The sequence below is a fragment of the Pseudonaja textilis genome, chromosome 14, assembly GCF_049901715.1.
Source record: "Pseudonaja textilis isolate UNSWEBS1 chromosome 14, rPseTex1.2, whole genome shotgun sequence".
Classification (NCBI taxonomy): domain Eukaryota; kingdom Metazoa; phylum Chordata; class Lepidosauria; order Squamata; family Elapidae; genus Pseudonaja; species Pseudonaja textilis.
The window spans coordinates 1421172-1433075 of NC_142003.1; the positions used below are offsets into that span (position 1 = coordinate 1421172).

Below are 11904 nucleotides of genomic sequence, written 5' to 3' on the forward strand. Positions count from 1 at the left end.
CCTCCCACCCAAGCCCCCTTCCTGCGCCCCATGCAGACCGCGGAGCCTCCCTCCTCCTCCTCGTTTCTTCGACCATTTCTCTCTCTCTCTCTCTCTCCAAGCAGCTTTACCCCCCAAATCTGGCGCCGTCCCAACAGCCGCACTACGACTCCCCTTCGCCGGCCTATGGGCCATGGAGGGGGGACGAGTGAGGCAGAGAAGGCTGCCTTACTGAGCGCCCGTCCGGCTCCCTTCGCCGCCTCTCCGCGGTGCTTTGCAAATTAAGTCGCCCCAAAAGTGGCAAACTTTGGAGCCGTTTCTGGGGGAGGAGACGGGGAGCGGGAGGACGAGGGTGCCCCTAAGTCTTCCCATCCCAGCTCCCCACGAAGAGTCCCAACGGATCGCGCCGGGTCGGCACCCAAAGCCGCCCGCCCGCCTTGCTGGCCGCACCCGGAGAGCCCAGCGCCTGCGGCCGCATCAGCAGCTCCGCGTCCGCGTCTGGCCAGCCAGCTCTGCGTCCCGATCTGGGCAGGCAGGCAAGCGGCGCAAGCCGCCCCCCGCCTCTGGCCGTTTTGCCCCGCCTCCGAGGGGGCGGCGGCTCTGCGGCCGCTATAAAGGCGGGCGAGGCGCCTCGACAAGGCAGAATCTAGCCGACCTGTCTGGCTTGAGCGCATCTCCTCCGCAGCTTCCCACGTCCAGTTCTTAGTGCGCCTTCGCTCCTTTGCTGTTGCGCCGATCCTCCCAATGCGCTTGGCGGAGATGATCAAGAAAATGGGTCCCAGCGAGGTGGAGTTGAACATCCCGGCTAAGAACTGCTACCGAATGGTGGTGCTGGGCTCGTCCAAGGTGGGCAAGACGGCCATCGTCTCCCGCTTCCTCAACGGCCGCTTCGAGGACCAGTACACACCCACCATCGAGGACTTCCACCGCAAGCTCTACAGCATCCGCGGGGAGGTCTACCAGCTGGACATCCTGGACACGTCGGGCAACCACCCCTTCCCGGCCATGCGGCGCCTCTCCATCCTCACCGGTGAGACGCCTGTGTGTGTGTGTGTGTGTGTGTGTGCGCGCGCGCGCGCGGGGAGGTCCGGAGGCAGTCGGGGAAGGCGCTTTCCTTTGGGCTCAGCTCCGCGAACCAGACTGAATGGGACTGCGAGAGAGAGAGAGAGAGAGAGAGAGAGAGAGAGAGAGAGAGAGAAGGAAAGGAGAGAAAGAGATGGAAACAAGGAGAGAGAGTGAGAGAGTGAGAGAAAGATGGAAAGAGAGAGAAAGAGATGGAAAGAGATATGGAGAGAGAGAGAGAGAGAGGGAAAGAAAGAAACAGTAAAAGAAAGAGAAAGAAAGAGAAAAAGATGGAAAGAGAGAAAGAGACAGAGAGAAAGAGTGAGAGGAAGAAAGGGAATGAGAGAAAGCGGGAAAGAAAGAGAGGGAGTGAAAGACACAGAGAAAAAGAGAGAGAGAAAGAAAGAGAGAGAGAGAGAGAAAGGAGATCAGCGTTCCTTAATCTTGGCAACTTTCAGATGGGTGAATTTCACCTCTCAGAATCGCGGCGGCGTTTGGCTGGGCGCGCCTCGCACAAAACGTGTCGGAGGGATTATTTCTCTTGAGCTCCTCTCCGGCGCTCCCCCGCCGCCACTTCTGTCCCGAAGACGGGCGCGAATTGAGGAGCGTTCGTTCCCCTCTCCCGCTTCGCCCCGGTTGGCTCCTTCCCTCCTAGCCTTTTTGCAAGCGGGCGCCCACGCGGTCCACTCCGCCACATTGCGGGATTCTCCAGTTCTGCGAAGCTCCCAAACCCGCCCGGTTGCAGTCAGGGGCGGGAAGAGGGGAAGCAGAAGAAGGACAATCTAGACACTATAGATAAAAATAAAAGAGAGTCCCCCCAACTTTGATTATGAATCCATTCCGGGATGTTTTCCCCGGTTCTGTTCTGTGCTCCGTTTCTCTTTGAACCCGGTTGCAGCTTGAACCCTTCAGCCTGGCAAAGATCTCGCCGCTCCCGCAGACACAGAACTTTATAAAACTGAACGTTCAGTCTCGGTTTTTACAACCCAGCGATGATAAGGAGCTTCGTGGAAGCGCCTTTGGCTGTTGCAATCTGATTGTTCTGGAGTTGTAAAGAAAAGGGAAACAAACGAAAACCTTTTGTAGAAAGCCGAAGCTGATAAGAAAAGGATCAGCCTCTTTAGTCTCTCCTAAATTAGCCCAGGGGATAATGCCTCTGGATCACTACAAAAATGTACTTTTACGGCTCTTGCAGCAATATAGACCAGAGGTCTCCAAACTTGGCAACTTGAAGACTTGTGGACTTCAACTCCCAGAATTCTAAGAGTTGAAGTCCATAAGTCTTCAAGTTGCCAAGTTTGGGCACCCCTGATATAGCCGGAGTGCTGCATTTCTGATCTGAAGTGGGTTTTCTGGCTGATGCTTCCAAAACACATGAAAAGTTGAGGAGAGAGAATCAAATCAGCATTGGCAAGAAAGTTGAATTGAGTTCAGAACCGTGCCTTGTAGTCCCCTCCTTTCTGGCTGGTCTTTCCCTAGCATTGCATAACCCCAACAAGTGAAGTTTGGAAACTTCTAAATGCCTAACCTTCTCCCTTTCTCCTCCTTCTCCTGCAGGAGACGTCTTTATCCTCGTCTTCAGCCTGGACAACCGGGACTCCTTTGAGGAAGTCCAACGTCTGAAACAGCAGATCCTGGAAACCAAGTCTTGCCTGAAAAACAAGACCAAGGAGGACACTGAGGTTCCTCTGGTCGTCTGCGGGAACAAAGGTGACCGGGACTTCTACCGGGAGGTGGAATCCCGAGAGATCGAGCAGCTGTTGGGCCAGGACTCCAAGCGGTGTCCCTATTTTGAGATCTCGGCCAAGAAGAACAGCAGCCTGGATGAGATGTTCCGGGCGCTCTTCACCATGGCCAAACTGCCCAACGAGATGAGCCCAGATCTGCACCGCAAAGTCTCCGTCCAGTACTGTGACCTTCTGCAAAAGAAGACCCTCAAGGGTAAAAAGCTCTTGAAGGACCCCTCTGGGGGTGGGACTGGGGAAGCCTACGGCATCGTGGCCCCCTTCGCTCGCCGGCCCAGCGTCCACAGCGACCTCATGTACATCCGGGAGAAGGCCATCCGAGGCGGCCAGGCCAAGGAGAAGGAGCGCTGCGTCATCAGCTAAGGGTTTCCTTGCCGGCCTTCGGACCTTCCTGAGCAAGCAAGGAGCCAAGAGGTTCTTTGGCTATCCAAACTCGGCCAGCCCGTCTGGGGGCATGCAAGCCTTCGGGCTGGGCCTGTGGGACACGGGGAGGGGGCGCCTCCTCGCTCTCCACGAGGAACAAACTCTGCCATCAGCTCCCCGCGATTATTTTCCTCTTCGCAAGAGTTGGAGGTGAAGCTGAACCGTCCAGCCGGGGCCTGAGACCGGAGGTGGGGACATTGCAGACTTCAGTGGTGGCAAGGAGACCACTCAAGCCTATGTCTGTGGTCAAAAAGATGGGGGGGGGCACGGGAGGGGGGACTTGGTGGAGTGGCTAGTGGAACTCCCCGACTTTCTTATGGCTGTGTCTGTGATGCTTTTTGTGTGCTGCCTCTGAGCACGTGGAAAAGTTTAATTTGCTGCTGCTGAAAATTGTCCATGGCTTCTTCTCTCCCCCCTCCGCCCCCCCCCCCGGCATTGGGTGGGAGCACAGAAGGAGGGGAGACCCAGCAGGGAAGCGGTTGGAAAAACTGTTTACACTCCTGGGCCCCGATTGACAACCGCGTTGCATTAAAGCCAAGAGGCACTTTATACACACATGTAGAATTATCCGGGGGTTGTCAAGATTGACATCTTGCTTTGACGATGTTTGACACCGGTTCTTTGTTATATCGGGGCGAGGGTTTGTTTTTTTTCTATGAAATAAAGCTTTTGAAAATTAAAAAAAACAACTTTGGTGTTGACTTCTTTGGTGGGGTGAAAGAAACGGGGGGGCTGCATTGCTACAGGTACCTGTTGAGTTTTGGGGGCTCAACGACGGTGGTCTTACACAGCGGGTTTCCTGAGGTTCCATCAGCAACGGTCACTGGTGCCTTCAGGATGCCCAGTTGAAGCTGGAGATATTAAGGGGCTGCGATCAGGAGTTTTGAACTAGGATTGTGGAGACCCACATTCGACTCCACCCTTGGCCTTGGAGACCCCTCCCAGGGGTCTGTGGACCAGCCTTTTATTCAGCCTGGCCCACCTTAGCAAGTTGCAGTTGTTGAGATAAAAGGAAGTCCCCGCAAAGGCCAAGGAAGACCTCTTGAAAGACATATACAGTATGAGACCGTGACTTCCAAACGTGGTGACTTGAAGTTGTGTTGGACTTCAACTCCCAGAATTTCCTGCCACCATGAATGACATGAAAAGCTTCCTCTGGATTTCTCTTACACAAGAGTAGGTCACAGTCCCACCAGTCTTTATAATATGGTCCTTCTTAAAAAGACTTGAGAAACTTGACCTGTTTTCAATATCGCTGCTGGGTTTGATGGGCAGCGTCCTCTTTTCCCATCCCAACAGCTTTCAGATCCTGTTGAGACCCCTTGCAAAGGAGGCTGCCAGGAACCTCTGCTCAGGACCTGGGTTCAAATCCCACTTCTGCCTTAAAGACTTGCAATGGGAGAAAAATAGCAGATGGGCTGGTCTTGAGAAAAAAGATGGTCTATAAACCCAAACATTAGACCTGCCCTCTTTGTGTCTGACCTCAGCTTTCCAAGCTGTGGATGCTGATGGGGTAAACAAGCACCTGCATTTGTACTAAGGGCTTTGGGGACAATTTGCAGTTACTACAACCCTTACTAATAAGAAGGTAGAGGCTGGTGGGTTCTTAAAACAACCGATGAAGAAACGGTGTTCAGGGAAGGGTGATGAAGTCATTGGAAGAACGGAAAATGAAGTTGAATAAAAGGGCGTGAGGTCATTATTCCTCTCCCCACTTTCCACGCCATCTTCTCTGGCATCAGTCTTCCACACAGCCGTAAATACCAAGGGCCTCAGCTACCCAGTGGAAATTTTCCAGCCTTTGCAAAGTCCACATGGCTGCCCAGCTCTGCCAGGGAGCATTAAATGTACCAAGGGTGAATGGCAGGAATCCAGACCTCGCTGACCCCTCCAATGTGCTCAGCCCAACCCTTCCCATAATTGCCTTTCTCGCACTCCTGGTCTGGAGTAGAGAAGAACAATAAACTTTTCATCTCACGAGATGCTGGGAGGAGGCCAAGACGCTGGATTCACATACCTGACGCTGGACACCTGAAGTGGGCCTCTCCCAAGAATTTCTTTTCGCAAAGATTCCCACCCCCCCAAAGAGTGGCTTTGGGTAGTGAGATGGGCGGGAAAGAGAAAAAGTAAGTAGGTAGGTAGGTAATAAGTAAATAAGAAGGCAAGGCGGAAGGAAGGAAGGAAGGAAGGAAGGAAGGAAGGAAGGAAGGAAGGAAGGAAGGAAGGAAGGAAGGAAGGAAGGAAGGAAGGAAGGGAGTCCCTGGGTAGCACGTGGGGGAAATTTAAGATGGACTTCAGTTCCCAGAATTGCTGGCTGGGAATCCTGCGAGTTGGGAGTTCACCCATTTTAAAGTCCCTGAGTTTCAAAAAGACAGGGCCCAAACTGCGTTCAATTCTTTGAAATTGCAAGTTATTTTTATTAATGACTTTCACAGACTAGAAATAACATTAATTACAGAAGCCCTGACGTCACTCAGTGTCGCTTTAATTAACAGTCACCGTCCTAAGGTACTAGGAAGGAGGGATGGGGTGGAGGAAATCAACCTTCTTACACATAACCAAGAAAGGAGAAAAACAAAGGGGGTGGGTGGGAATGACATGATTAAAAAAAAAAAACAACCCCCCAACATGGTTAAGAATCAGGATTGAAAGAATGGCGAGCAAGAAGCTTAAGATAATCCCGGATCAGCCTTAAACAGCCGAGAGATCAGATTTCTGTCTTTTCATCCTATCAAAGTTGAGATGATGCAGTGATTTTTGTGATAAAAACACGCACACATCCACACCGCCTGTTTAAAGAAGGCTATTTTTGAAGCGAAAAGGCTGCACAGCTGGCAAACCCGACGAAGAACGACGTAAGTAAAATAAATCAGGAGTGTTAAGACATGACAGGCCATGTCAGCAGGGCGGGAGGGGGGTGCACAGGAAACCCCAGAATATTAATATAATCCACCATCTTCCCCCCTCCCATTTTTTTTAAGCAAAGCCATTAAGATTGCCCTACAAACAACCTAAAAATACTTGTAACGACATCCACACATGGATAAATGAAGGCCTTCTCCATCAATGACGCCTTCCGTGGAAACGGATGATTGATATCATATAAGTTTAATTCATGTGGATTTAAAAATTGCTGAAGGGTTTAAACGCTACTCCCATTTTCTTCCTCGCTGCTTTGCTGCATTAAGAAAAATCCCCCCCCACCCCAAAAATGGGAATCATTTATTGTTGCCATTTAACCCCAACAAGACTTGTAAAAATGTATCCAAATTTAAACCCTAATTGCTGGAAATATAAACAGGCGCAAGGTATCTTTTTCCATGTATGGCGGCTTTGCCCGGAAATTAAAAAATACTAGATCAAAATACAAAAATGGTTACATGAAATTACACACTGCCGAATAAAATTGAAGCCGGAATTGTTTCTATTGAGGATTATTAAGGGAAAGTATCCTAAAAAAGATAAAATATTTGATTTTACACATCACCGCAGCAGCAAGAATTACACTCACACAATCTTGGGAAATGGCCACTGTAACCGACAGATTGTTTAGTAATCCCAAAATTTTTTGATTGCGCAGAAATGGACAAGCTCATTAAACAATAAGGAAGACTCGGAATAGTATTCCATTTGGGATAACTGGTATCAATGGATAGATAGTAGGAATAAGAAATGTATAGATCAGAAGAAGATATAAATATGTATATGTATATAATTAGAAATGTATGGAAATATATGAATATAACCAAGAATTTTTAGTACTGTCAAAGAAGATGGAGAACTATACAAAGTTATTTTTAGATTTACTTCTTTTTTAATGTTTCAAATTTCAATAAAGGTTTAAAAATTTTAAAAAAGAAAGAAAAACGGGATTCACAGACCGACCGTCCCTCCCACTCAATAAAGTGGTCCCTTCCCCTTTAAAAATTCTGAGATCAGCCATACATGAAGACTGGGTGGGACAGTTCCACCTGGAACATACCACTTCTCACCCACAGAGCGGGGAGGTGTCAAACAGGGGGCTGGAGGGGTGAAAGGCGTTAACTAGGAAGAGCAGGGAATAAAAACCGCAATAAATCAACTTTTTAGCAAGTAGAAAGCTAAACGTGAAATTTCATTCCCCGATTTTGGGGTTTGAATTTTTCTCGCTTTTAATGCAGGGAGCAGCCAAGGTGAAACCCTCTTTCTGATGAAGTGGCACACTCTGGCAATTGCAAAGGAACCGGCCCACAGACACCCCCACCCCCACTTCCCACCAGGTAAAAGTGAGTTTTGCACAATCACATCCTATTGAGCTCACTAATTGCACACCAGAACATCCATGACGTTCTGTTTCAAGGCCATCACCCCTTCTATTTCAAATGTGGTCCCTTTAAGAGGCATGGACTTCAACTCCCAGAATTCCCCAGCCCCGGTCAGAATTCTGGGAGTTGAAGTCCACGCCCCTTCCAGGGCCCCATGTCTGGCCAAGGTCACTTCAGAGGGACTGCCCGGTTTGCAGAGCGAGCGATGTCTCCTCCGTTACTCCTTGGGGATTTCAAACATGCACAGAGTCTTATATTTCTGCAGGAGTTTGTTCTTGGTTTTGACTTGTTCCCGGAGGTTGTGCAGCTGCTGCTGCTGCTGTTCGGGGCTCAGGCTGATCCCTTGGATGCTTTTGATCAGTTTGTGGGTCTCCACAAATTTAGTCCTCAGCTCGTTCAGCAACTGGTGGACCTCCTGGCTGTCTTTATTCATGCTGAAAGAAAGAAATGGGAAGCAGGAAAGAAATAAATTCCTTTGGTTAACTGCCAACATTACGTACATACAAGCAAGGAAGGGCCAGGGAACTGTGCAACCTTCCAATCTTTTGGAGGGAGAAATTTTAATTAATAGTTTTTAAAATATCTTTTCTGATTCTTTTTTTTGAAAGAAGCGAGCTCTTGGCCACAAGCTTACTTTAAAAAAAAAAAAAAAAACCAGTCCTCTATTTAGCATCCTGGATTTTAATTCTCTGTCGTTTTGATTTCTTTCCCTTTTATTTCATGCCAGTCACTTCGAACAGGACTTTATTTATTAATTATTTGTTTATTAAACCGGTTGGCTGCTCGTCTGGCTGCAAGGCGAACTTCGCTATCCTTGGTTGCTCTCGGAGTATGACTTCCATTGAAAAACCCCCCGTTTTAATCGTTTTTCAAATGGGAAAATTTAAAAACTCCAGGTTTTTTGCCCCTCCCCATCTGCCCACAAACCCCAAAACCCAGTTCTCTGAATCAAGGCAGCCCGTTATTCTTACTCCCGGTTCCCCCAGCCCCCTTCCCCCACCACTCTGTGTTGATGGCCCAAGGAATCACGGCGAGATGGGCGGTTAGGAAGTATGAAATATAAAAAATAAACAAACCTTGAGGAGGAAGGCGCAGAGAGCAAGCGAGCACAAGAGTTGCTAACTGCAGAAATAAATCTCCTGTTTTGAAAACAAGAGAACTGCGTCCCCGCGCTGAAAGCAACCCCCACGTCCCTTGGAAGAAAGCATTATATTTGGGACTTTTCCATTAGCAGCTGGCGGGGAACCAAAGGTTAGAGTAAATCGGCTTTTGCAAAGCAGGCAGGCAGAAAACCAAAATATTTATTCTGCGTCCTTAGTGGGAAGGAATAGCCCCCCCAAAAAATTCATTTTGCAAGGGTGGGGGTGAAGATCCAGACTTAGACAACTTAGAATAACTTTACTGTCACGTTGAATGTACACTAATTGGCATACATCAGAATGAAATGTCGCATATATAAATAAAATAAAAAAATAAATATGCATATACCCACATTACTGTATATTATTCTAAGTCTAAAAGTTATAAAGTTATTCTAAGTCCAGATAGGCCTTCTCTGAAGGGTCCCTCCTCATCCAGGGGTGCAATTGCTCTCCCCAACCACCAACATTTAGGAATGATATTTAAAAAAAAAACCCATCCTCTCTTTGGACCCTTTGGACATGTTTAGTGGCAAACGTCCATCTTATTCTTTTAGCCTTGTGTTAGCATCATCCTTAAATTCTGATTTACAGCTTGGGATGTTTTCCGGATGTTGAGATGTTCTGCATCCAGTTGGCTCAGTCTGGTCCACAGCTGACTTGCTCGACCTGAGCCACCTGCAGGTGGGCCTACCTGGATCCCCAGAACTCCCCAGCCAGTATGGATAAAGCGTGGACGGATGGTATATAAATACATTATTACGAATTTAACAATAAAACCAATAAAAGATGGCAAGGGAAAGATTTTGCAAGCTCGGGCTAGGCCGGGCTCCGAATCCCGCTTCCTCCCTCTCCAGAAGCCTCCAGTTGCCCAGATGTGGCAGGAACTGAGCCCTGCCAGCTATGCACCAGGATGCTCTCCATCCACTGGGCCACAGATGCAGATTCAAATCCTGAACTGGGTAGAGATCTAATGGGGGGGAGGGGGAACCAATCTTGCTGGAGATCTCAAGTTTGAAACGGGGAGGGGGTACCCCCTTCCCGGGATGCGTGGGAGAGTCCCCCCCCTGGAAACCCGCCTTTCCTCCACCCCTTTCCCCTCCAAGATAGACTGCCCCTGTTCCCGGAGGCTCGGCGGGGCATTTACCATTTGATAATGTCGCGCACCAGGGGCAAGAACGAATAGTCCTCCAGGCCCGGGCCGGGCGGGGCGGCGGGGGTCGCGGGCTGCGCCTGGGGCGGCAGGAACTTGGGCTCGGGCGCGGCGCAAGGCTGGGGCGCGGGGAGCGGCGCGGGGGCCGCGGCCAGAGGCTCTCCAGGGGCCTGGGGGTTCCCCGCGGGTTGGGGTCCCCCGGGAGGCGGCTGGGGCGGCGGGCCGGGGTCTTCCAGGGCTGCCCGCGGACCTCCGGGCGCCCCGGCTCCCGGCGTGGCCATGCGCTTACGGCCCGGCTCGGCGCGTCTTTGCGCTTGGCGAGCTGCGCCCGGGGGCCGCTTGGCGCTCGCTCCGGGGAGGATCGCCCTGCGCTGGAGGCTCTGCCCGGCCCCCTCCCCTCCCCCACGCGTGTTTGTGTGTGTGTATGTGCGCAGCCGTCGCAGCAAATGCACGCCACGCGCGTTGCAAGAGTGCAAGGCTGCACCGCCTCCGCGGCCGTTTTGCACGTCAGCCCGTTGCAGCTCCTCCTTCGGCTCCGCTGCGCCGCCTTCGCTGCAGCGGCCGAAGGGGGAGCTCTCCAACTGCTCGCCTCTTTCTTTCTTTTTTTCTTTCTTTCTTTCTCCTCTTCCTTCCCTTTCTCCTCCTCCTCCTCCTTCTCCTTCTCTTTCTCTTCCTCCTCCCCCTCCCATCCTTTAAGGCACCATATAAAGATTTGTGGAAAAATTTAACTGCAAAAAACTTTGTGAGCCTAAACTTAAGGAGAAGATTTCACCCTTCCAGGGAAGGCAACAGGTTGTGGTGAACCACAGTGTGTAAATCCCTGGGAATCTTTTTAATTAATCAGAAAAAATTAGGCTTTTTCGGGGGAGCAGGAGACACATTTACTCCCCCCCCCCAAGAAAGCCTAATTATTTCCCCAGCAAAAGAAAAAATAATACCCCATTTCTTTTAGGTCAATGTACAATCATTAGTTCACAGAAAAATGATTCGCAGGAAAGCTGCTCCCCAATTTGTTTTAAGTATTAATAAACAGGTGCTATTTATATCTAAACCGAAACTCTGGGATGAGTGTCTGAGCTTGGCGGATGCTACTAAAAATAACTAATGTAATCAACAGCTGATTTCCAGGAAAGAAAGAAAGAAAAGAGAGAGAGAAAGAGAAAGAAAAGAGAAAGAAAGAGAAAGAAGAGAAAGAGAAAGAAAGAGAAGAAAGAAGAGAGAGAGAGAAAGAAAAGAGAAAGAGAAAGAAAGAAAGAAGAAAAAGAGAAGAAAGAGATAGAAAGAAAAGAGGCAGAAAGAGAAGGAAGAAGAGAAAGAGAAAGAAAAGAGACAAAGAGAAGAAAGAGAAAGAGAGAAAGAGGCAGAAAGAAAGAAAGAAAGAAAGAAAGAGAGAAGGAAAGACAGAAAGAAGGAAGAGCAGCAACAGCAGACCATCAGAACACCCCAGATGGGAGTTTGCTGAAAGCGATGTGGGCCCCTTTCCTGAATCCTTCCTCTAAGACCACCGTCTTCCAAGCCCTGTTTGAGATGTCACAAGGAGGTGTGGTAGCATAAGAGGCCGATCTGGGCTTCCGGCCACTCAGCCCACTTCTGGGGGAGGCATCCTGGACCGTCTACACCAGGAGTCCCCAACCCTGGCAACTTTAAGACTTGTGGATGTCAACTCCCAGAATCCCCCGGGGAGCCACATGAAAGTCCACTTCTCTTGAAGTTGCCAAGTCTGACAAATGTTCTATTAAGGGGACAGAATTTCCAATAATCCACAAGGGTGGGCCTCTTCATCCTTTAGTTCCTTAGCCCATTCTCCCACCCCACCCAATAGTTAAATTCCACCTATGTGCTAACATGGAAGGAGAGAAGGGTGAACCAGAGTGGGCTAACGAATGAAGAGGCCCACCCTTGTGGACTATTGGGAACTATCTTCCCTGAAAGCAGGGGACTCCAAACTTGGCAACTTGAAGACTTGTGGACTTCAACTCCCAGCTATGCTGGCTGGAGAATTCTGGGCATTCTCCAACAAGCCTTAAAGTTGCCAAGTTTGGAGACCCCTGACTTAAAGCAATGTTTGTCAAACATGCCAACTTGAAGAGAAGTGGACT

General features: G+C 49.6%; 2 protein-coding genes across 2 annotated transcripts; one reads left to right on the plus strand and one right to left on the minus strand.

Annotated features, from left to right (window-relative positions):
• The first annotated feature begins 626 nt into the window (after window positions 1–626).
• Window positions 627–3894, plus strand: RASD1 (ras related dexamethasone induced 1). Its single transcript, XM_026704396.2, has 2 exons — window positions 627–1009; window positions 2599–3894. The coding sequence occupies exons 1-2, from the start codon at window positions 724–726 to the stop codon at window positions 3147–3149; spliced, it is 837 nt and encodes a 278-aa protein (XP_026560181.1). The 5' UTR covers window positions 627–723; the 3' UTR covers window positions 3150–3894.
• A 2716-nt stretch (window positions 3895–6610) lies between these two features.
• Window positions 6611–10274, minus strand: MED9 (mediator complex subunit 9). The gene is made up of 2 exons (XM_026704395.2): window positions 9800–10274; window positions 6611–7947 (listed from the first exon to the last, which is right to left on the minus strand). The coding sequence occupies exons 1-2, from the start codon at window positions 10084–10086 to the stop codon at window positions 7731–7733; spliced, it is 504 nt and encodes a 167-aa protein (XP_026560180.1). The 5' UTR covers window positions 10087–10274; the 3' UTR covers window positions 6611–7730.
• Window positions 10275–11904: the final 1630 nt, after the last annotated feature.

What these genes read in the sequence shown, in the direction of transcription:
- MED9 (XM_026704395.2), bottom strand. Translation starts at nt 10,086, where the DNA reads ATGGCCACGCCGGGAGCCGGGGCGCCCGGAGGTCCGCGGGCAGCCCTG. An exon ending in GTGCGCGACATTATCAAATG is followed by an intron (nt 7,948 to 9,799) that starts GTAAATGCCCCG and finishes TCTTTCTTTCAG; the next exon opens with CATGAATAAAGACAGCCAGG.
- RASD1 (XM_026704396.2), top strand. Translation starts at nt 724, where the DNA reads ATGCGCTTGGCGGAGATGATCAAGAAAATGGGTCCCAGCGAGGTGGAG. An exon ending in GCGCCTCTCCATCCTCACCG is followed by an intron (nt 1,010 to 2,598) that starts GTGAGACGCCTG and finishes CTTCTCCTGCAG; the next exon opens with GAGACGTCTTTATCCTCGTC.